Source organism: Nicotiana tomentosiformis, chromosome 11 (genome assembly GCF_000390325.3).
Source record: "Nicotiana tomentosiformis chromosome 11, ASM39032v3, whole genome shotgun sequence".
Taxonomy (NCBI): domain Eukaryota; kingdom Viridiplantae; phylum Streptophyta; class Magnoliopsida; order Solanales; family Solanaceae; genus Nicotiana; species Nicotiana tomentosiformis.
In genome coordinates, this window is record NC_090822.1 from 29977541 (window position 1) to 30003814 (window position 26274).

At 41.5% G+C, this 26274-nt stretch overlaps 1 protein-coding gene across 1 annotated transcript; it reads right to left on the bottom strand.

Moving 5' to 3' along the window:
* Positions 1–1718: 1718 nt before the first annotated feature.
* LOC138901197 (uncharacterized) lies at positions 1719–2117 on the bottom strand. Its single transcript, XM_070188940.1, has one exon. The coding sequence runs from the start codon at positions 2115–2117 to the stop codon at positions 1719–1721; it is 399 nt and encodes a 132-aa protein (XP_070045041.1).
* Between the last annotated feature and the right edge of the window lie 24157 nt (positions 2118–26274).

Sequence of the window (26274 nt, forward strand, 5' to 3'; positions counted from 1 at the left end):
TATATTATATCTGATGTTGTAGTCCTTTAGCTATTTCGGTATTAATGAATTGTCGTGGTTTGTGAATATGGAGTATTGGTCATTCTCTGTTGTACATGTAGTTCCTTGATGTTCTATATGCTTTAGTTCCCTTGTGCTGAGATTACGGGATTTGGTTATGTTGAGTCAATTATGTTAATGAGTTGTTATTGGGAACGGATTGCGTGTCGAAACAATATTGAGATGAATTGATAATAGGATCAGGTTGCACGCCGCAACAGGTAATGATATGAAATTGGAATCGTTGCACACAACAACAAAGTATGTTGTGTTGTAGCTATTTGTAGTTGTAGTGCTTTATCTCAGTACTGTAATATGAGGTTATGAGATGATGTTATTCTGGGGCTCTCTGTTAGATGACCTTCGGATCCCGTTCTTATGAGTTTACTGTTTTATATATATTTTTGTCTTTCCTTTATTATTACTCATACATGTTTATAGCGAGTGCCATGTCATAGCCTCATCACTACCAGTTATTTAAAAGGTATTTTCGAGGCGAGCCCTAGGTTGAGGTGCTCCAAAAATACCTCGAGGCGATGGTGGGGGGCGAAAGTCTCAAGTGGTTATGCCTGGCAATTGGGACATACGCTCGGGCCTTGAGGCAAGTTTTTGAAGTGAGGCATAAGCCCAAGTAACTTTTTCAAATTAAAACAAAATTTTCTAAATAAGTCCTTAATATAATACCCAAATTCTCAAAAGTCAGCTTGTAATTACTCAACAACAACAACAACAACAACTTGGTGTAATCCCACAGGTAGGGTCTGGGGAGGGTAGGATGTACGCATCCTTACTCCTGCCTTGGAAGGGTAAAGAGACTGTTTTCGATAGACCCTCAACTAAAGAAGATGGAAGAAGCGATGATAGCAAGTCATGATCAAAACAATATATTTAGAAACTAAATCAAAGATAGCAATAAAGAATATGAAAGAAGTACCGATGCCAAGAAAATATATTTAGAGAACTAAATCCGAGGGTGCAATAGAGAATATGAAATGAGTACTAATAGAAAACTAAGGAAGTACTAATGTGAAGTAATAATAGAACAAGATATGCGATAATAGCAAACTCAAGATAAAAAGGGTACCATATTAACACTAATACTATCGAACTAATGAAGACAAAGGGAAACACACGACTACCTACTAACCTTCAACCCTAATACTCAACCTCCATACCCTCCTATCCAGGGTCATGTCCTTAGTTAGCTCAAGCTGCACCATGTCCCGTCTGATCACCTCTCCCTAAGACTTCTTTGGCCTTCCTCTACCCTCCCTCTTACCCCCCAAGGCCAACCTCTCACACCTCCTGATTGGGGAATCTGTGCTTCTCCTCTTAATATGTCCGAGCCATCTCATCCTCGCCTCTCACATCTTTTCCTCCACATGGGACACTCCCACCTTGTCCTGAATAACTTCATTCCTAATTCTATCTAACTTAGTATGCCCACACATCTATCTTAACTTCCTAATTTCAGCTACTTTCATCTACTGGACATGGGAGTTCTTGATTGGCTAGAACTCTGCCCCATACAACATAGCCGATCTAACCACTACCTTGTAAAACTTACCCTTAAGTCTCAACGACACATTCTTATCATACAAGACACCGGAAGCGAGCCTCCACTTCATCCACTCTACTCTGATACGATGTGTTACATCCTCATCAATCTCCCCATCATTCTAAATTATAGACCATATATACTTGAAACTCTCTCTCCTGTGGATGACTTGCATATCAAGCATCACATCCCCGTTCGCTTCCTGGGTAACACGACTGAACTTGCACTCCAAGTATTCTATCATTGTCCTGCTCAACTTGAAACCCTCAGACTCAAGGGTATGTCTCCTAACCTCCAGCCTCTCGTTAACACCACCTCGCATCTTATCAATCAGGACTATGTCATCTGCAAATAACATGCACCAAGGCACCTCCCCTTGAATGTGTAATGTCAATGCGTACATTGCCAAGGAAACCAAAAACGGGCTAAGTGTTGATCCTTGATGCAACCCCATGTCAACCGAGAAGTACTCAGAGTCTCCTCCTGCTGTCCTAACCCATGTCTTAGCTCCACCATACATGTCCTGGATCACTTTAATATACACTACATGCACTCTCTTAGCCTCCAAACATCTCCATAGGACCTCTCTTGGGCTTTGTCATAAGCTTTCTCAAGGTCAATGAACACCATATGCAAATCCTTCTTCATCTCCCTATACTGCTCTGCCAATCTCGCAATGTGGATGACTTCAGTAGTCGGCCGTCCCAACATGAATATAAACTGGTTCTCGAAAATGGACACACTCCTCCTCATCCTCCCTTCAATCACCCTCTCCCAAACTTTAATCATTTGGATTAACAACTTGATACCCCTATAATTATTGCAATTTTGGATATCCCCTTTGTTCTTGTACAACAGAATCATCGTACTCTGCCTCTACTCTTCAGGCATCTTCTTCATCCTAAAAATGACGTTAAACAACCTAGGGAGCCATTCCAAGCCCGCCTTACCCACGCACTTCCAAAATTCCATAGGAATCTCGTTTGACCAGATCGCTCTACCCCTACTCATCTTGCGCATAGCCCATTCAACCTCCCCCAATTGTATGGGTCTACATTACCCAAAATCACGATGATGCTCCGAGTACTCCAACTCACCCATGCTCAATGCTCCTATCCCCATCTTCATTCAAGGGTTTATGGAAGTAATTACTCAATAATTTTAAAAAGAAACTGCAACATTAAATTAAAAAGTCAAGACCTTTATTTATTGCTAAAAGCCCAAATTTATGGTCTTTGCTTATTATTTATCTTGTCCATTAGTCTGCTACTATATCCCAAAAGCAACGAACAATCAATTATTATTATTATTATTATTATTATTTTTTTGCAAATACAAAGAAAACTCATTCTTCTCCATAGCAACAAGTTCAAAGTTTAAATTGTAGGTTAGTCATTCTTTTTGTTCCTCAATGTAGAAAACTTTATTCTTTTTAACTCAAGTTATTTGTGCTTGTAAGCAGCGTATAATAGATTATTTTGACTAGTTTTTTATGGGTATGAAGCACATATATATATTTTTCACTTATTTATAGTTTTCTTTAGTTTTTATGCAATTTTACCTATTTAAAAATATATACTATAATTATATTTTTTTTTAAGTATTAAAGATTAAATATCCATGGGGCTTATGCCTCATTGAGGCATATATAAAACGCCTCGTCTTACGCCCACGCCTTTTAAAACACTGGTCACTACTTCGTTGAGCTTAGACTCGACACTTACAGAGTACATGGGGCCGGTTGTGCTCATACTGCACTTCTTGTGCAGATCCTGGTGTTGGTACCAGCGGTGCGTAGAGGAGTTCGCTCGGATCCGACTTGCCCAGGAGACTTGAGGTAGAGCTGCTCCGCATTCGCAGCCCATGAAGTCCCTTTATATTCTGTCTTTACTATTTATTTTGCTTCAAACATATGTATTTTATTCAGACCATATTTGTAGTATTCTAGTTGCTCATGTACTTGTGACTCCAAATTTCTAGGATTAGTATAGATTGTATTACTTATGTATTTATCACATGTATTTCAGATTATTTTAGTTTTGAATTATTAATGTTCTGCTTTACATTGTTAAAATTGGTTAATTCTATGGTTGACGTCGGCTTGCCTAGCAAGTGGATGTTAGGAGCCATCATGGCCTCTTGTTTGAGATTCTGGGTCGTGACAAGTTGGTATTAGAGAACTAGATTGCCTAGGTCTCACATGTCATGAGAAAGTTTAGTAGAGTCTAGAGGATTGGTACTGAGACGTCTGTACTTATCTTCTCGAGGTTATAGGGCTTTAGGAAATGTCAGTTCTTTCTTTCTCTATCGTGCGAATTTATTCTATCGCTAAAGTTTGAATTATTCTATTCTTGTTATCTAATAGATGGTGAGGACACACACAAAATCCACAGCCGAGCAGGAGCTGGAGCCCCAGGTTGCAGCCACTACTAGGGATAGAGGCCGACACCGAGGTAGAAGCAGAGGCAGAGCTCATCCTAGAGTCCCACAACGCCACCGATTGCAGAGCCTCAAATGGAGCAGGATGAAGTCCAGCTAAACCAGATCAGGACCTAGAGGGCTTCAATGCTACCTCAGTACTTCAGGACGCTCTGGTCTGTTTGGTTGGTTTCATGGAGAGTTTGGGCCAGACTTACGTATTTCCTATCGCACTAGCCGTGTCTCAGGCTGGGGGAGGGGCCCAGACTCCAGATACTCACACACCGTAGCAGATGGCTCATGAATATCAGACTTTGGCAGTTCCAGTAGTTGGAGCAATTCAACTTGTCATTGCTACACAGCCCACGGGGGAACCCGCTATGTCGTCCAAGCGACTGAAGAGGTTGGATAACTTCACCAAGCTCTTTCCTATTCATTTTTGTGGTACAACGTTTGAGGACCTACAAGATTTCTTAGACCATTTTGATGAGATGTTGCCCAACATGGGTATTGTGGAGTCCAATGGAGTCGACTTTGTAGTGTTTCAGATGCACGATTCCGCCAAGAGGTGTTGGTAGGACTATGCTCGAGGCAGACCAGCAGGTTCACCTCCACTCACTTGGGATCAATTCTTACAGCTATTCTTGGAGAAGTTCATCCCTTTTACTTTGAGAGAGGACTACCGTAACCATTGTGAGTGTCTACAGCAGGGTAGCATGACTGTCACCAGTACGAGACCAGTTTTGTGGATCTATCTCGTCATGCATTTGTCTTTATCCCTACTGAGAGGGACATGGTGAGGAGATTTATGAATGGTTTTACTTATAGTATCAGGTTGTAGATGGGCAGATTAACTGAGGGTGATATATCTTTTACTCAAGTTGTAGAGATTGCTAGACGGATTGAGAGGATTAGTGTCAGGGCAAAGAGGCAGAATCTAAAAAGTGACCTCGTCATTTTGATGGTTTCAGTGGTGCCTCATCTGGGGGGGGGTAAGGGTTCATTTGGTAGAGGCCATTCTCCCAGGACAATTCAGTCAGTACTTCAGGTAGCACATGGTGCTTCAGGCTGTCGTTGTTCTTATGGGTCGCATCCTCAGAGGCCAGTATTCAGCACACCTTCAGCTCCTATTAGTGCATCACTGCTATAGAGTTACTATGGTGGTCATTCGGGTCATCAGGGATCATTTCAGATTCAATAGTTACGCTAACCGCGGGGTTGCTTTGAGTACGGCGACATGCGTTATATTAGGAAGAACTGTCCTAGATTGAGTAGAAGCAGACCATAGCAGGGTACTCATGCCATGATTCTAGCACCGGTTCCTCCACCACCCGTTGAGCCAGCTAGAGGCGGGCGTCAAGTAGCCCGCGATGGTGGTTAGGCCATTAGAGGTGGAGGAAAGCTAGTTAGAAACCGTCCGAGAGGCAGAGGTGAGATTGGTGCGGCTCAGCCTCGTTGCTATGCTTTCCCAGCTAGACACGAGACAATGTCGTCTGATGCGGTCCTCACAGATATTGTTGCGTTTTTCCATAAAGATGCATACATTTTATTTGATCACGACTTTACTTATTTGTATGTAGCATCCAATTTTTCTTCATATTTGGATATGTCTCGTGATTATTCGAGTGCTCTTGTTTATATGTCTATGCATGTTGGGGATTATATTGTGGTAGACTATATTTATCACTTATGAGAGCTCTCTATCGGGCTTTATGAGACTAGGGTACACCTTCTGTTACTCAGTATGGTAGACTTTAACGTGATCTTAGGCGTGAATTGGTTGTCTCCATATCAAGCTATCTTGGATTGTCACGCCAAGACTATGACATTAGCCATGTCGAGGTTGCTTTGATTGGAGTAAAAAGAGACGCCTTTCCACTCCACTATCAGGGTCATTTCATATATGAAGGCTCGACGTATGGTCGAGAATGGGTGTCTAGCGTATTTGGCCCTTATCTGTGACTTTAGTGCGGAGGTTCCTTCTATGGATTCAGTTCAGGTTCTATGTGAGTTTCTAGAGGTGTTTCCTACAGACTTGCCTAGCATGCGACCCGACAGAGATATTTACTTTTGCATTTACTTAGTTTCGGATACTCAACCCATTTCTATTCCACCATGTTGTATGGCCCCAGTTGAGTTGAAAGAGTTAAGGAGCAATTACAGGATTTGCTTGATAAAGGATTCGTTAGACCAATGGTGGAGTGCACCAATGTTGTTTGTGAAGAAGAAAGGAGGCTCTATGAGGATGTGTATTGACTACAGGTAGCTTAACAAATTCACTATCAAGAACTAGTATCCGTTGTCGAGGATTGATGACTTATTTGACTAGCTTCAGGGTGTCAAGGTGTCATAGAAGATTGATTTAAGTTCTGGCTACTATAAATTTTAGATTAGGGCATCGGATGTCCCTAAGACAGCTTTTGGACTCAGTATGGAAACTATGAGTTCTTAGTGATGTCATTTGGCTTGAATAATGCCCAGGAAACTTTTATGGATTTGAAGAACCGGATGTTCAAGGCCTATCTGGATTCTTTTGTGATTGTCTTCATTGACGATATCTTGGTTTACTCCCACAGTAGAGAGGAGCATGATCAACATATGCTGATCTTACTTTAGACTCTGAGGGATCGTCAATTATATGCCACGTTCTCAAGGTGTGAGTTCGGACTCGGTTGTTTTTTTGGGCCATGTTGTATCTTCCGAGGGCATTAAGGTGGATCTGAAGAAGATTGAGGCAGTTCAGAATTGTCCTAGATCTAGTTCAGCTACAGAGATTCTGTGCTTATTGGGTTTGGTGAGTTACTAACGCCGGTTCATGGAGGGGTTTTCATCTATCTCAGCCCCATTGACCAAGTTGACCCATAAAGGTACTCTTTTTAGATGGTCCAACGAGTGTGAGTTAAGCTTTCGGAAGCTGAAGACTGCATTGACTACAACCCCATTGTTGGTTTTTCCTAAAAATTTGGGATCTTACACCGTGTATTATGATACATCGCATATTGGGCTTGGAGCGATATTGATACAGAATGGTAGGGTGATTGCCTACGCATTTTGACAGTTGAAGGTTCATGAGAAGAATTACCCTGTGCATGACTTAGAGTTGGCAGCCATTGTTCACGCGCTAAAGATTTGAAGGCACTATCTATACGATGTTCAATGTGAGGTCTACAACAACCATCAGAGTCTCAAGCACCTGTTCAAGAAGAAGGTCCTTAATTTGCAGTATCAAAGATGATTAGAGTTGTTCAAAACTATGATATCACCATATTATATCATCCGAGGAAAGCCAATGTTGTGGCCGATGCATTGAGTAGGAAGGCAGAGAGCATGGGCAGTTTGGCATATTTACCAGTAGTAGAGAGGCCACTAGCCATGGATGTTCTGGATTTGGCCAATCGGTTCGTGAGATTGGATGTTTCAAACTGCATCCAGGTTCTTGCTTGTGTTGTGCCACAGTCATCGTTGTTGAAGCGTATCAAGGCTCGCCAATTTGATGATCCTTACTTATTTGTGTTAAAGGACACATTGTAGCGGGGTGGTGCCAAGGAGGTTGTGATTAGAGATGATGGTGTTATGCGGATTCAAGGCTGGATATGTGTTCCAAATGTTGATGGGTTCAGAGAGTTTATCCTTGAGGAGGCTCACAGTTCGCGCTATTCTATTCACCTAGGTGTCACGAAGATGCACCGTGACTTTAAACAACATTATTGGTGGTGGAGAATGAAGAAAGATATTGTTGCTAATGTCTCTCGATGTTTGAATTGTCAACAGGTGAAGTACGAGCATTAGAAAATGGGTGTGTTGACTAAGAGATTTGAGATATCTGAGGGGAAGTGGGGTGCATCACTATGGATTTTGTGGTAAGTTTACCACATAACTTGAGGAAATATGACGCATTTTGGGTTATTATGGATCGGTTGACTAAGTCCGCATACTTCATTCTGGTGATGACCACCTATTCGTTAGAACATTTGGCTCAGATTTACATCCGAGAGGTTATCCGCCTGCATGGTATGCCCATTTATATCATTTTTGACCGAGGTATGCAGTTCAGATTGCATATTTTGAGAGTCGTGCAACATGAGTTAGGTATGCGAGTCGTGCTGATTACCGAAATTTCATCCTCAGACTGATGGACAGTTCGAGTACACTATTCAGATCTTGGGGGACATGTACGTGCTTGTGGTATTGATTTTGGAGGTTCAAGGGACCAGTTCTTACCTCTAGCGGAGTTCGTCTACAACAATAACTATCAGTCGAGCATCCAGATGGCTTTGTATGAGGCTTTATATATAAGGCAATGCCATTCGCCGATTGGTTGGTTTGATCCTGGAAAGGCTAGATTGTTGGGCACTGATTTGTCCCGTGATGCTATAGAAAAGGTTAAAGTGATTTATGAGCGAATACGTATATCCCAGTCCAGGAAGAACATTTATGCGTACCGGAAGGTTTGAGATTTGGTTTACATGGTAGATGAGAAGGTTCTTCTCCGAGTGTCGCCTATGAAGGGGATGCAGCTTGGGAAGAAGGGCAAGTTGAGCCCAAGGTTCATTGGCCCGTTTGAGATCTTGGAGAGAGTTGGGGAGGTTGCTTATAGGCTTGCATTACCTCCTAGCCTAGCAGGGGTATATATCGAATTTAGTGTCTCCATGATTCGGAAGTACCATGAGGATAGATCGCATGTTTTAGACTTTAGCACGGTGCAACTTGATGAAAATTTAGCCTATGACGAAGAGCCGGTGGATATTCTGGACCGATAGGTTCATAGGTTGAAATTCAAGAATTTTCCTTATGTGAAAGTGGAATGGAGAGGTCAGCCGATTGAGGAGGGTACGTAGGAGTCCGAGTCTGATATAAGGAGTAGATACCCCTATCTCTTTAACAGTCCAGGTACTTTTTTATATTCGTTCGAGGACGAACAATTCTTTTAAAGGTTGAGAATGTAACGACACGACATGTCATTTTGAGCACTAGCCTTAATTTCCGTATTCCAAGACCTCTTATTTCTTCCTTTGGTGTTTATCGATTTGCGTGCATGGTCCGTGCTATTTTTCGAAAAACTTTTACTTAAAATTTTGATAAATTTTGGCTGAAAATGAGACTTGAGTTGACCAGGGTCAACATTTTCGGTAAACGACCCCGGATTGGTATTTTGATGATTTTGGTAGGTTTGTATGATGTTTTTGGACTTGTACGCATGTTTGGTTGAGGGTCCGGGGTGACCCAAGCGCATTTCGGCGCCTTATGTGAAAAATTGTAAAAATTGAGTTTAATTTGAAATTCTTGAGTTTTGATGATTGATTCTTGTTATTTGATGTTATTTTGATGATTTGAGGTAGCTATGTAGTTTGTATGATGTTATTACACTTGTGTGAATGTTCGGTTTGGAGCTCGAGGGGCTCAAGTGAGTTTCGGATGCATAACAGACCCAATTGGAATTGCTGGTATTGTTTTGTTGCTAGTGTAAATTGTAGGTCTCACATGTGCGAGGACCTGTTCGCAAATCCAAACTATGCTTTTACGAAGTCGAGCTCGCATTTGCGATAAGGGACTGGGCTAGGCAATTATCACTTCTGCAAAGACATGTTCACAATTGCGGACATCCCGGGATCGCTTTTGCGATGGCTTGGTCGCTTTTGTGACTGGGCACTAGACTTAGGCAAGATTGCAAAATGTGAACCTTTGACCGCATTTGCGATGGATTGGAACTTCGCAAATGCGATGTTTTTGTCGCATTTGCGGCTTATGCAGGTTGGTAACGCGGGTCGCATTTGGGACCTATGTTTCGCATTTGCGATTGTCGCAAGTTCGCAATTGCAATACTTGCGGCTAGGTAAAAGAGGGATAATCGAGATTTAGCTCATTTCACTGTATTTTTCAAACCTAAACGCTCTAGAGGCGATTTGTTTTAGAGCTTTTCATCCCAAAATCATTGGTAAGAAACTTTAACTAGTTTTTAGTCAATTTCCATTACTTTTCATGGATTTTTAACATCAAAATCTAGGAATTTCATGGTAGAAATTAGTGGTTTTGGGTAATAATTAGTGTTTTCCGGTAGAATTTAGGAATTTTGTAAAATTGAGATTTAGACCTCAAATTGAGGTTGGATTTAGAAATACATCACATAACCGGGCGCGTGGGTGAATAGTTAATCGGGTTTTGCTCCGAATCTCGGATTTCGACCAAGCAAGCCCGAGATTAACCTTGATTGAATTTTCAAAAATAATCAAAATTGAAATTTATTCATTCGTGGGTAGTTTTTAAAGCTTATTTTGAATTGGTTGAATGATATTTGTCTAGATTTGGTTGGTTTGGAGGCTTGGTCAAAAGAAAATGTCGTAGTTGATTGCGCAAAAAAGGTAAGTGCCGTGTCTAACTTTGACTTGAGGGAATTAAGACTTGTTTGGTCTATTTGCTACGTGAACTATGTGTGGGGATGACGTTTATGTGAGGTGACGAGTGCATATGCGTTGTTATGGGTTCGAGTATGCAGGTTGGGCTATTTACCTTTATGTCATCATTTATTTTATGTTTTATCTCATTACTTTCTTTGATTGCTATATGTCATTACTTGTTATTCACATTTTATTTATTATCTGTCATTTAGTTGTTACCTATTTCGATTTATTCATTTCTCGCTCAATATCTGCTTACCTGCTATGTGTTTCTACCTATATTAATTATATATCTTCATTACCTCATGTCTTTATTAGCCTTTATAGTCTTTACATTACTTGATGCACTTTATTACGTTACATCTAATTGTGTGAGTCCTTTAGCTATTTCAATATTAACGAATTGTTGAGGTTCGTGAATATGATATTGGTCATTCTTTGTTGTACACGTAGTTCCATGATATTCTGTACGCTTTAGTTCCCTTGTGCTGAGACTACGGGATTTAGTTATGTTGAGTTAGTTATGTTTGATATTGGAAACGGGTTGTGCGCCGAAAACTATTGAAATGAATTGATAATGGGATCAGGTTGCACACCGCAACAGGTTTTGATATGATATTGGAATCGGGTTGCACGCCACAACAAATATTGCGATAAATGTTGGGATCGGGTTGCGTGCCGCAACAAAGTATGCTGTGTTGTAGCTATTTGTAGATATAGTGCTTTATCTCGGTAATGTGATATGAGGTTATGAGATAATGTTATTCTGGGGCCCTCTGTTAGATGACCTTCGGGTCCCGTTCTTATGAGTTTACTGCTTTATCTATATTTCTCGCTTTCCTTTATTATTATTCGTACATGTTTATTGTGAGTGTTCTGTCATAGGCTCATCACTACTTCGTCGAGATTAGGCTCAACACATAAAGAGTACATGGGGTCGGCTGTACTTATACTACACTTCTGCACTCCTTTTGCAGATACTGGTGTTGGTTACAGTGGTGCGTAGAGGAGTTCGCTTGGATCCGACTTGCCCAGGAGACTTGAGGTAGAGCTGCTCGGCGTTTATAGTCCCTAAAGTCTCCTTTTATTATGTCGTTACTTATATCTTTATCGCATTTATTTCATATTATTTCAGTTTTGAATTATTAATTTTCTACTTTTAAATTGTTAAATTGGTTAATTCTATGGTTGACGTCAGCTTGCCTAGCAAGTGGATGTTAGGCGCCATCACGACCCCATGGTTGGGTTTCTGGATCATAACATTTAGAACTTCATTCCCCTATTTGAGACTTTTCGTAAGTCTATTTGATATTTTATGACTTGCGGGTATGGATAATCCAGGTCACGATAGGTTCACAAGTGATTTGAAATACTTAGTTCCTTACTAGAAGCTTAAAGTTAAGAGAGTTGATCAAAGTCAATATTTGCGGTTAAAGGGCCCGGATTGGTAATTTGAAGTTTCCAGTAGATTTGTATGATGATTTTGGACTTGTACATATGTTTGAATAGATCTTAGGTAGCTCGGGGAAGGATTTGACGATTTTGGGTGACAATTAGCAATTTGAAGAACTTTAGAGTTCTTAAGTTTGACTTGGGATTGACTTTTGTGTTATTGCATTTCGTTTCATGTTTCGAGCCTTTGGATAGGTCCATATAGGTTATTTGAATTTGATCAAATGGTTTAGAGGTGGTTGAATGAGTTTGAGAGTGATTCAGACCTATTATGTGAAATTGGAAATTGAATAACTTAAGAAAGTTCATATTTCGGTTTGGGTCTTGATTCTTAGATGTGATGTTTTTGAATATATTTTGAGCTCTTGAGAAAGTTCGTATAGGGTATTTGTACTTTTCGGATAGATTGAGGGGTCCCAGGGGGTCAATGAGTTATGAGATGCTCATGGAGGGTTTTCTAGGGAAACAATACCAGCAATAATTGCACCAGTAGCCACTTAAGCCATTTTCTGCAATTTCAACTATTTTACATCACTTAGTATAAATAACTTTATTTCATGCTTAAGGGTTTATTTTATTATTTTGGGAGCTAGAGAGCTTGGATTGAGGTAATGTTTTAGGGAATTTTCATCTACTTCATTGGGGCAAGTAATCCTAACTCGAATCAATGAGTTTACATAATTCTATCACTAGGTTTAACATCAAACATGGGGTTTAAAAAGTAAAGTTTGGTCTTTTATTAAAAAAATTCAATAATGTATTTTATGGGTTTTGAGTATCAATTTGGATTTGAATTTAAAAACTAATTACTTATTTAAACTCAGGGGTCAGTGAAATTCGACCTTGAGCTCGGGTTTAAACCATGTGAGCTCGTGTTGACTTTTTGTTGACTTTTAAGATTTTAATAAAGATTGAAATTTAGTATTGGAGTTAATTTTATGGCTTTTGACCTTGTTGAGTATTATTGGATAGATTTTTAACATTTAGAGGTCGAAGATAGAGGAAAGTGTAGGTTGGAAGGTTGAACCTTATTCCGAATAGGGTAAGTATCCTAGCAAATCTCTCCAACCATGAATGCAACATCGCGAATCTTCCAATCCGCATATCTCTTCTGTCTAGATTGGGTTGTACGAAGTCGATCCTGGATCAACTTGACCTTCTCCAAGGCATCTCGAACCAAATCTATGACAAATAACTTAGCTTCTCCCTGCTCAAACCAACCAACTGGAGAACGACACCGTCTCCCATATAGGGCCTCATAAGGAGCCATCTAAATACTCGATTGGTAGCTGTTATTGTAGGCAAACTCTGCAAGCGGTAAAAACTGATCCCAAAATCCCCTGAAATCCATAAGGCAGGAACGAAGTATATCCTCCAATATCTGAATGGTGCGCTAGGACTATCCGTCCGTCTGGGGGTGAAATATTGTACTCAACTCAACCCGCGTGCCTAGCTGATGCTGTACAGCTCTCTAGAAATGCGATATGAACAATGTGCCCCGGTTAGAGATGATTGATACCGGCACGCCATGAAGTCGGACAATCTCGCAGATATAGATCTGAGCCAGCTGCTTTGAAGAATAGGTAGTCACTACCTGAATGAAATGAACCGACTTGGTCAACCTATCCACAATCACCCATACCACATCAAATTTCTTCTGAGTCCGTGGGTGCCCAACAACGAAATCCATGGTAACACACTCCTATTTCCATTCGGTAATCTCAAATCTCTGAAGAAACCCCCCCGGCTGCTGAGGCTCATACTTCACCTGTTGACAATTAAGGCACCGAGCTACATACTCCACTATGTCTATCTTCATCCTCCTCCACCAATAGTGCTACCTCAAATCCTAATACATCTTAGCGGCACCCGGATGAATGGAGTACCACGAACTGTGGGCCTTCTCAAGAATCAACTCATGCAACCCATCCATATTGGGCAAACATAATCGGCCCTACATTCACAACACACCATCATCTTCGATAGAAACCTCATTGGCATCGCCGTGCTAAACTGTGTCCTTGAGTACAAGCAAATGGGGGGTCGTCATACCAACGCTTTATGATGCGGTCATGTAGAGAAGACCAAGAAATCATGCAAGAAAGAACTCGAATTGACTTCGAAACATCCAATCTAACAAATTGGTTGGCTAAGGCCTTAATATACAATGCCAATGGCCTCTCCGCTGCTGGTAGATATGCTAAACTACCCAAACTCTCCGCCTTTCGACTCAAGGCATCAGCCACTACACTGTCCTTCTTGTGATGATATAGAATAGAAATATCATACTCCTTAAGCAACTCTAACCAACTTCGCTATCACAAGTTAAGATCTTTCTATTCGAACAGATGTTGAAGACTCTAGTGGTTGCTAAAGACCTCAGAAGGGCACCATACAAATAGTGCCACAAAATCTTCCAAGCATGAACAATAGCTGCCAATTCTAAGTCGTGGACTGGATAATTCTTCTCATGAAAAGGTCTCTTAGGGGTACTACAAATAATGGACTTTCAATTGCCGAGACGCATAGGCAATCACCCTACCTACTTGCATCAACATCGCGCCAAGGCCAACACGTGACACATCACAGTACACAGTGTAACACCCCTAGCCCATGGGCAACACCAACATTGGGGCTGTAGTCAAAGTAGTCTTGAGCTTTTGAAAGCTCGCCTCACACCCCTCGGACCATCTGAATAGAGCACCCTTCTGGGTCAATTTAGCCAAAGGTGCAACAATAGATGAGAAACCCTCTACAAAATGGCGATAATACCCGACTAAACTAAGGAAACTCTGAATCTTAGTAGTTGAAGATGGTCAGGACCAACTTTGCATTGCTTTAATCTTCTTCGGATCTATGTTGATCCCCTCACTCGATACTCCATGACCCAAAAATGCCACCGAATCAATCCAGAATTCACATTTAGAGAATTTTGCATACAATGTCTTCTTTCTCAAGGTATAAAGCACGATCCTCAGGTGCTGCTCATGGTCTTCCCGGCTGCGAGAATACACCAAGATGTCGTCAGTAACCACAATGATGAATGAATCAAGATATGGCTGGAATACATTGTTTATCAGGTGAATAAATGTTATTGGGACGTAGGTCAAACCAAATGACATCACGAAGAACTCGTAGTGACCATACTGAGTCCTAAAGGCAGTCTTCGGAATATTCGGATCCTGAATCTTTAGCTGATGATAACTGGATTGCAAATCAATATTTGAGAACACTCTGGCACCCTGTAGCTGATCAAATAAGTCATCAATGCATGGCAATGGATACCTGTTATTCACTGTAACCTTGTTCAACCGTCGATAATCAATAGACATGTGCATAGAACTATCCTTCTTCTTCACGAACAAGACCAGAGCACCCCATGACGACACACTAGGCCGAATGTAACCCTTATCAAGAAACTCTTGCAAATGATCCTTTAACTCCTTCAACTCCATTGGGGCCACACGATATGGTAGAATATAAATAGAATGAGTGTCTGGCAACAAGTCAATACCAAAATCGATATCCCTATCGGGCGGCATTCCTGGAAGATTCGTTGGAAATAGATTTGGGAAGTCTCTCACTACCGGAACATACTTAACAGTAGGAGTATTAGCACTAACATTTCTCACAAAGGCAAGATAAGTATCACACCCCTTCTCAACCATTCGCTAAGCCTTTAGAAATGATACAACCCTGCTAGGAACATAATCCAATGCACCCCTCCAATCTAACCATGGCAAACCTGGCATAGCCAATGTCACAGTCTTGGCGTGATAATCCAGAATAGTATGATAAGAGAAAACCAGTACATTCCCAAGATAACATCAAAGTCTACCATACTAAGTAACAAAAGATCAACTCTGGTCTCAAAACCACCAATAACAATTAAACACGACCGATACACTCAGTCTAGAACAATGGAATCTCCCACAAACGTGGATACATAAATCGGAGAACTCAAAGAATCACAAGATATATCTAAATACGAAGCAAAGTAAGATGATACATATGAATAAGAGGATCTCGGATCAAATAAGAATGATGCATCTTTATGGAAAACCGGAACCATACCTGTGATGACTACGTCTGAAGTAACTGCCTCGGTCCTACACGTAAAAGCATAGAATCTGGCTTTTCCTCCCTATCTAGGATGACATCTACCCACCTGTCCCCCAACATAGCTGGCTCTGCACGTGGAGCGGCAACTGGGGCAACAACCATTCCCTAAGAAGACTAGAGACCTGACTGGATCCGTGGAGCCTGAGTAGTCTATGGAGGTCCACCCTTCATGAGTCTGGGGCAGTCTCAAACCATATGAAGGGTATCAACACACTCAAAGAAAGCTCTTGGTGGTCGTGGCTGCTAGGACTGGCTTGGGCCTGCTATTGGATTGATCGTTTAATGCATCCCATGTAGGAGGTGCACTAGAAAATGGCTTAGCAAAGTGTGCAACCTGAGACCTCGGAATAACCGGAGAACCACTAGAAGCTGGAAGTGCTGAGTGAATTGGATGGCTCATATAGCCTCTACCATGATAGGTTGTAGCTGCAGTGTGGACACCACTAAATCCTCTAGTACCTAGATGCCTTTGGCCCTCCCTGTCCACTCTCTCATGTCCCAACATACCCTCCAACCTCCGTGCAATCTCTACCACATGCTGATATAGGGTATCTGTTTCCAACTCTCGAGCCATGATGAATCTAATACCATAGTTTAGTCCCTCAATAAATCGACGGACTCGCTCTCTAACTGTAGAAATCAAGGCAGGTGCATGTCTGGACAAGTCACTGAATCAGACAGAATACTCTGACACCATCATAGAACCCAGGCGTAGCTGCTCAAATTCCGTGCGCCATGCATCCCTAAGGGTCTAAGGAACAAACTCTCACAATAATAGCCTTAAAAATCGAGTACATGTAAGTGATGCTGCATCGGCTGGGCTACGTTCCTCGTATACTCGCCACCACTGATACGCTGCTCCTGATAGCTGGAATAAAGTAAAAGCAACCCCACTCATCTCCATAATACCCATGGTGCGGAGAATACAATGGCACTTCTCTAGAAAACCATGTACATCCTCTGAAGACAAACCATTGAAAGTATGAGGGTGATACTTTTTGAACCTTTCAAGTATAAGTTGCTCCTCCTAAGATGTTGTTGCCCTAACCGTGGGCTGAACCAGAATAACAAGGTATACTGATATAACCTCTGGGACCTGATCAACATGGACCCACTGCTATGGGGTACTGGCCGCAGGGGTTTGAGCCCCCCCCCAGCCTGAGATGTGGCTACTGCAAATGGAATCAACCCCGCTTGAGATAGAGTACCATACATGCTCAATAACTAGGTGCTCTAGCCACATCACGTGCCCCTCCTCAGCCTCTGCCCCGACCCCAGCCTTTCGTGGCTCTAGCAGGGGGAGCAGGTGTCTGATCGGCGGATCCAGCAGTGCGTGTCCTCACTATCTATGAGAGAATATAAATTAAAAGATTTATTTTTTGAAGTCAACCAATTCGCATGATAAGGAATCAAAGAGGTGAATTTTTCCTAAGAGTTTCATAGACTCTCGAAGATTAGTATAGATGTCCCCATACCAATCCGCAATACTCTACTAAACCTGCTTTTGACTCGTAACACCTATAAACCTAGAGCTCTGGTACTAACTTGTCACGACTCCAATTTTCCTCCTTAGTATGTCGTGATGGCATCTAGTCTCTATGACTAGGTAAGACTAACATTTGATAACAACTTGACAGATAATTAACAGATATACTAAAACAAGTATAATAAACTCATATAATCTTCCGAAACAGAATTTCAACAATACACTCCCTAAAACCGATGGAACTTAGTCATAAGCTCTACATAGTAATACTAGAATGTCTACTACATCATTGTATGACTGAAAATAGAACATGAAGTGAAGATAAGGAAAGATGACTCTGAGGCCTGCAGGTGCCAAGCAAGTATACCTTGAAGTCTCCGGATAGCAACTAATAGTCAATCACTATCGTCCAACACGAGAAAACATACCAGGATCTTCCCAAAAATATATACAGAAGCATAGTATGAGTACACCACAACGGTACCCAGTAAGTATCAAGACTAACCTCAACAGAGTAGTGACGAGGCCACCTACTAGGATATAAATAAACAGTATGAAAACATAATAAGGATAAATAGTGGAAGGCAGAGAAACAACTGATACGAAACAAGTTAATAGCATGAACTAATACTAGAATATAAGCATGGAAATAACATAAAGAAATCAATTAAAGAGAACCACAATGACCATACACGGATAATGACTTATAGAACAATGAAGAACAAAACAACAAGGAGTGTTCCCACCAAAACTCTTTGCAACATGAGACAAACAACACGAATCACAATGAGGTACCGCCTCGTGTACAATAAGAATCACAACCGAGGTACCGCCTTGTGTAAATATCAAGAATCACAACCGAGGTATCGCCTCGTATTCACAATTCACAATCTCAATCACAATCTTTTCTTATACCTCCGCGTGAGCCTTACATTTGAAATAGTTTTGAAAAACAGTTTTCCCGATAGCTACACACACTTTATCCCACCTTATGATGCCGCGTGGCTTCACGTAATTCCCTTACAAGCAATACGCACATAAGTCCTACCTTATGTCACCGCATGCACATTAACCCCTAGCCTTATACCGCCGCATGCGCTTCAATATTACATCATAATAGCAACTCACACCACAAGTGCTCATATATTACAACTTACCAATAATCAACAATATCAATGTTTCTACAACATTAGCCCATGGCTCAACCACATTGTGAACAAGAGTATCAACAACAACAATGAATGTAAAATTCTCAACAAGAAAGATGTCCCAACAATAAACAATTTTGCCTCAACGTGATAATATCTTCCACAACTTCAACACCAACAACTCATTAATAAGAGAGAGAATGTATAACTACGATATTAAATAAGAATAACTCATAATGGAAGAGATAACATGTAACAGTGACTTCAAATAATGGTAATCAACAATGAAAGAGATAACAAGAACAATAAAAGAGGCAACAAGTTCAACTAAAGCATCAGAGCAATTTATCAATTAGGATGTAGAACAAGTGTTCATTTAAGGCATGTAAGGATAAACTAACACAAGTAAAAATAAATTGACTATGAAAATTTAAAACATGATATGACAATTCAATTAAAGCATGGAAAGAGTCTAAGTAACCTAAACCGGTCCAAAACCACATATAACACGTGTACCCACTGGTCACCTTGCGTACACTGCTTTCACATAACATGAATGACACAATCACTCCCAAATTCTAAGGGGTAATTCTCCCACACAACGTGAGGCAAGATACTTACCTCAACTAGGCCAATTCAACTCTCATAAATAGCTTTTTCCCTTAAACTCGCCTCCACATGGCTGAAATCTAACCAAAATTGACTTAATATCATCAAACAATACAGGGGAAATTATTTACAATAGATAAATCCATGATCTTTATATTTTTTCCAAAAAGTCAACAAAAGTCAACCCAGGGCTTGCCCGATAAAAACTCGGGTCCAATGGTAGATTCTGACTATTCATGACCCCACGAGTTCATATTTGTGACTAGGTTCAAAATTCGAGTCCAAATCGACTCTCAAAACTCAAATTCTTATTTTTCAAAAACTTGACAAAGTTTCACAAATATTCACTTTGATTCAAAAGATTTTCATGTTAAAATCTAAGATATATTGATGGAATATGATTGGAAATAGATTAAAACCACTTATCCAAAGTTTGTAGATGAAAATTCCCTCTCCAAATCGCCTCCTACCGAGTCGAGTGTTCTAAAATGGGAGAATATGAGATGAAATCCTAACTTCCAGCCCTTATGTTCAGTTACACTTATTGCAATTGAGATATGGATTCGCAATTGTGAATACTCGCAACTGCAAAGATAATCTCGCAATTGTGGCATTGACAGAGTTAGGAACAACTCGCAAATGCGAAGATGGGTTTGCAATCGCAATTGTGAACCCTGTCCCCCTCGCAAAAGTAACAATTTCGTCGCAAATGCAAACCTAGCCCAGTCCCAAGCATTATCGCAAATGCGACCCAGACATCGCAATTGTGATTCCTATGGTTCCCTGCTAAGGTCGCAAATGCGACTCTGGTATTCGCAAATGCGACTCTGGTGTTCGCAAATGCGACACTAGAAGCACGAGATACCAGATTTTCATTTTTCAGTTCAAAACTCATCAGAGCCCTCGGGGCTCCAAACCAAACATGCACACAACTCTAAAAACATAATAAGAACTCGCTTGCATGATCAAAAATACAAAAATAATATCTAAAACTATGAATCGAACACTAAAACATATGAATTTCAAAGGAAAGTTCAAGAATCTCTAAATTACAACTAAACGTCCAAATCCTATCAAATCAACTCTAAATGATGCCAAATTTTGCATAAAAGTTCTAAATAGCATAACAGACCTATTCCAAGTCCCAAAATTAAATTTTGAGCTAAATAACTAAAAGTCAACCTACGATCAAACTTTTTAACTTCAAATTGCTAAATTTCGGCAAATCAACATACGGACATCCGAAATCAATTTCAGGAATATGCCCAAGTGCAAAATCAGGATACTAAGTTATCGAAGCCATCAAAATACCGTTTCGGGGTCATTTTCACAAAAGTTAAAGTTTTGTCAACATTTATTCTTTAAGCTTCTAAGTCAAAACTCAAAGGGTCTAAATCAACTCGAAAACTTTCCAAAATGAAGCTAATTGACCCCGTAAGTCATAAAATCATAAACATACATGTGTGAAGCATAAAAAGGGGTAACATAGTGCAATTACGCAAAATAACTGGTCGGTTGCTACATTCTCCCCCTCTTAAAACAAACGTTCATCCTCGAACGTACATAAGGAAATACCTGAAGTGATGAATAAATGAGTATAACGACTCCACATGCCGTGATCGGTCTCCTCCTCGACCAAATGACCCCTCCATTGAACCTTCACTGATGTAATGTTCTTTGGTCTCAACTTCCGGACCTGCATGTCCAAGATAGCCATCGACTCCTTAATATACGTCAAATCTTTGCCCAAGTGGACTGTGCAAATGTCTAAAACATAATACAAATCACCATAATACTTTCGGAGTATAGAAACATGGAACACCACCACAGATAAACTATGTGGCAATGCAAGCTTGTAGGCCACATCACCACTCCTCTCAAGGATGTCAAAAGGTATGATATACGTAGGGCTCATCTTTCCCTTCTTCCCGAACCTCATCACACCCTTCATGGGTGAAACTCGGAGCAAGACTCGCTCTCCAACCATGAATGCAACATCGTGAACCATCCGATCTGCATAACTCTTGCGTCTAGATTGGGTTGTAAGAAGGAGATCCTGGATCAACTTGACCTTTTCCAAGGAATCTCAAACTAAATCTATGCCTAATAACTTAGCCTCTCCCGGCTCAAACCAACCAACTAGAGAATGAAATTCCCATATAGGGCCTCATAAGGAGCTATCTAGATACTCGATTGGTAGATATTGTTGTAGGAAAATTCCGCAATCGGCAAGAACTGATCCCAAGAACCCCCGAAATCTATAACATTGTACGTCCATCTGGTGGTGAAATGTTGTACTCAATTAAACCTATGTGCCTAGCTCACATTGTACAGCTCTCCAGCATCGCGATGTGAACTGCGTGCCCTGGTCAGAAATGATGGATACCAGCATGCCATAAAGTCGGATAATCTTGCGGATATAGATCTGAGCCAGCTGCTCTAAAGAATACGTAGTCACTACCGGAATGAAATGAGCTAACTTGGTCAACCTGTCCATAATCACCCATATCGCGTCAAATTTCTTCTGAGTCTGTGGGAGCCCAAAAACAAAATCCATGGTAACAGACTACCATTTCCGCTCGGGAATCTTAAGTCTCTGAAGTAAACTGCCCGACCGCTGATGCTCATACTTCACCTGCTGACAATTTAGGCACCGAGCTACATACTCCACTATGACTTTCTTCATCCTCCTTTACTAACAGTTCATCTTCAAATCCTGATACACCTTAGCGGCACCCGGATGAATGGAGTACCGCGAACTGTGGGCCTCCTCAAGAATCAACTCACGCAACCCATCCACATTGGGGACACATAATCGGCCCTGCTTTCGCAACAGACCGTCATCTCAGATAGAAACCTCCTTGGCATCGTCATACTGAACCGTGTCCTTAAGTACAAGCAAATGGGGGTTGTCATGCTAATATTTTCTAATGCGGTCTTATAGATAATACTGAGAAACCACTCAAGAAAGAACTCGACTGGGCCCCGAAACATCTAATCTAACAAACTGGTTGTCTAAGGCCTGAACATCCAATGCTAATGGCTTCTCCGCTGCCGGTAGATATGCTAAACTGCCCAAACTCTCTGCCTTTCGACTCAAGGCATCGACCACCATATTGGCCTTCCCAGGATGATATAAATTAGTGATATTATAGTCCTCAAGCAACTCTAACCACCTCTGCTGCCGCAAGTTAAGATCTTTCTATTCGAGGAGATGCTGAAGGCTCTAGTGGTCGGTAAAAACCTCACAAGGGACACCGTACAATAGTGTCGCCAAATCTTCAAGTCATGACCAATAGATGCCAATTCCTGGCGGTGGACTGGATAATTCTTCTCATGGGTCTTCAACTGCTGAGACATATAGGCAATCACCTTATCGTCTTGCATCAACATCGCTGAGTATTCTATGAAGGTGCAGCCTTCCTGAGTCTGGGGCAGTCTCAAACCATATGAAGGGTATCACCATACTCAAAGAAATCTCACGGTAGGCGTGGCAGGTAGGACTGGCTTGGGCCTAGCCGGTTGGATTGACCGCTGAATGCACCCCGTGTAGGAGGTGCACTAGAAAATGGCTTAGCAAAGTGTGCAACCTGAGACCTCGGAATAACCGGAGCACCACTAGAAGCTGGAAGTGCTAAGCGAATTGGATGGCTCACATAGCCTCTACCATGACAGGTTGTAGCTGCAGTGTGGACACCACTAAATCCTCTAGTACCTAGATGCCTTTGGCCCTCCCTGTCCACTCTCTCATGTCCCCGCATACCCTCCAACCTCTGTGCAATATCTACCACATGCTGATATAGGGTATCTGTCAAACTCTCGAGCCATGCTGAATCTAATACCATAGTTGAGTCCCTCAATAAATCGACGGACTCGCTCTCTAACTGTAGAAACCAAGGCAGTTTGATATCATCTTAGGTATGTATTGGCTGTCACCTTATCATGCTATATTGGATTGTCATGCCAAGACAATGACCCTAGCTATGCTGGGATTACCTCGGTTAGAGTGGAAAGAAACTCCTAGTCATTCTGCGAGCAAGTTTATTTCTTATATGAAAGCTCGGCGTATGGTAGAGAAAGGGTATCTAGCCTATTTGGCTTATATTCGCGAGCCCAGTGCGGATGTTCCTCGGATGTTCCTCCTATGGACTCAGTACCAGTTGTTCTTGAATTTCCAGAAGTAATTCCTGCAAATTTGCTAGGGATGCCACCCGACCGAGATATTGACTTCTGTATTGATTTAGCTCAGGGCACTCAGCCCATTTCTATCCCACCATACCGTATGTCCCCATCGGAGTTGAAAGAATTGAAGGAACAGTTACAAGACTTGCTTGATCAGGGATTCATTAGACCCAGTGTCTCGCCCTAAGGCGCAACGGTACTATTTGTAAAGAAGAAAGATGGTTCAATGCGAATGTGTATAGATTATCGGTAGTTAAACAAAGCTACTATTAAGAACAAATATCTGCCGCCAATAATTGATGACTTCTTTGATCAGCTTCAGGATGCCAAGGTATTTTTGAAGATAAATTTGAGGTCTGGTTACCATCAGTTGAATATTAGGGCATCTGATGTCCCTAAAACAGCTTTTCGGACTCGGTATGGGCATTATGAATTCCTAGTGATGTCATTTGGGTTGACAAATGCCCCAGCAACATTTATGGATTTGATGAATCGGGTGTTCAAGCCCTATTTGGATTCTTTTGTGGTTGTATTCATTGATGATATCTTGATTTACTCCAGCAGTCGAGATGAGCATGAACAACATCTTCGGAGTGTGCTTCAGACTTTGAAGAATAATCAGTTATATGCCAACTTTTCAAAATGTGAGTTTTGGTTAGACTCAGTTGCCTTTTTGGGGGCATGTTGTATCGGCAGAAGGCATAAAGGTGGATCCTAAGAAGATTGAGGTTGTTCAGAATTGGCCTAGACCTACTTCAGTTACAGAGACCTGGAGTTTCCTGGGTTTGGCAGGTTACTATCGTCGGTTCGTGGAAGGGTTTTCATCTATAGCAAGCCTATTGACCAGAATAACCCAGAAAGGTGTCCCATTCAGATGGTCAGACGAGTGTGAGTTGAGCTTCCAGAAGCTCAAGACCGCTTTGACTACGGTGCCCGTGTTGGTATTACCCACAGGTTCAGGATCATATACGGTATATTGTGACGCATCTCACATTGGGCTTGGTGCAGTATTAATGCAAGATGTCAGGGTGATTGTATATGCGTCGTGGCATTTAAAAGTTCACGAGAAGAATTATCGTGTTCATGACTTAGAATTGGTAGCCATTGTTCATGTGCTAAAGATTTCGAGGCATTACCTCTACGGTGTCTCGTGTGAGGTATTAACTGATCATTGTAGCCTTCAATATCTGTTCAAACAAAAAGATCTTAATTTGAGACAGAAAAGATGGCTGGAATTGTTAAAGGACTATGATATCACCATTTTGTATCACCCCGGAAAGGCCAATGTGGTGGCCGATGCTTTGAATAGAAAGGTCGTGAGTATGGGCAGTCTTGCGTATATTCTGGTTCGTGAGAGGTCGTTAGCTGCAGATGTTCAGACTTTGGCTAATCAGTTCGTGAGGTTAGATATTTCAGAACCCAGTTGGGTTCTAGCTTGCACAGTCGCTCGGTCTTCTTTATATGAGCACATCAAAGAGAGGCAATATGATGACCCTCATTTACTTGTCCTTAAGGACACGGTACGGCACAGTGATGCCAAACAGGTTGCTGTGGGGGAAGATGGAGTTCTGCGAATGCAGGGTCGTATTTGTGTGCCTAATGTTGACGGGCTTCGTGAATTAATTCTTGAAGAGGCACACAGTTCCAGGTATTCTATTCATCCAGGTACCACCAAAATGTATCAAGATTTGCAGCAACATTATTAGTGTAGGAGAATGAAAAAAGATATAGTTGCATATGTAGCTCGGTGTCCGAATTGTCAGCAAGTTAAATACGAGCATCAGAGGCCTGGTGGTTTGCTTCAGAAGTTAGAAATTCCTGAATGGAAGTGGGAGCGTATCACTATGGATTTTGTTTTTGAACTCCCACGGACTCAAAGAAAATTTGACGCAGTTTGGGTCATTGTGGACAGGTTGACCAAGTCAGCACATTTCATTTCAGTGGAAATTACCTATTCTTCAGAGCGGTTAACTGAAATTTACATTCATGAGATTGTCCGCCTACACGGTGTGCCCGTGTCTATTATTTCAGATCGAGGTACGCAATTTACCTTACACTTCTGAAGGGTTGTACATCGTGAATTAGGCACGCGGGTTGAGTTAAGTACAACATTTCATCCACAGACAGACGGACAGTCAGAGCGCACAATTCAAATATTGGAAGATATGCTTCGCGCTTGTGTTATAGACTTTGGAGGTTCTTGGGATCAGTTTTTGCCACTTGCGGAGTTTGCTTATAATAATAGATACCAGTCGAGCATTCAGATGGCTCCATATGAGGCACTATACGGAAGGTGATGTCGTTCTCGAGTTGGCTGGTTTGAACCGGGAGAGGTTCAGTTGTTCGGTACCGATTTGGTATAGGATGCCTTGGATAAGGTCAAGGTTATTCAGGATCGACTTCGCACAGCTCAGTCTAGGCAAAAGAGTTATGCCGACCATAAAGTTCGTGATATTGCATTCATGGTTAGAGAAAGAATATTGCTCCGGGTTTCACTTATGAAAGGTGTAATGAGGTTCGGAAATAAGGACAAGTTGAGCCCTAGGTATATCGGACCCTTTGAAATTCTTAGAAGGGTGGGTGAGGTAGCCTACAGGCTTGCATTACCACCTAGTTTATCAGCGGTTCATCCAGTGTTCTATGTGTCTATGCTCCGAAAATATCATGGTGATCACGTGTTAGATTTCAGCTCATTCCAATTGGACAAAGATTTGACTTATGAGGAGGAGCCGGTAGCTATTCTAGCCCAGCAGGTCCGGCAGTTGAGATCTAAGAGTTATCTTTCGGTTCGGGAGCAATGGAGAGGTTAGCCAGTAAAGGCATCTACCTGGGAGTCCGCGTCGGACATGCAGAGTAAATATCCAC

Excerpts from the sequence above, each read along its gene's own strand:
- LOC138901197 (XM_070188940.1), bottom strand. The coding sequence starts at position 2,117 with ATGTATGGTGGAGCTAAGACATGGGTTAGGACAGCAGGAGGAGACTCT.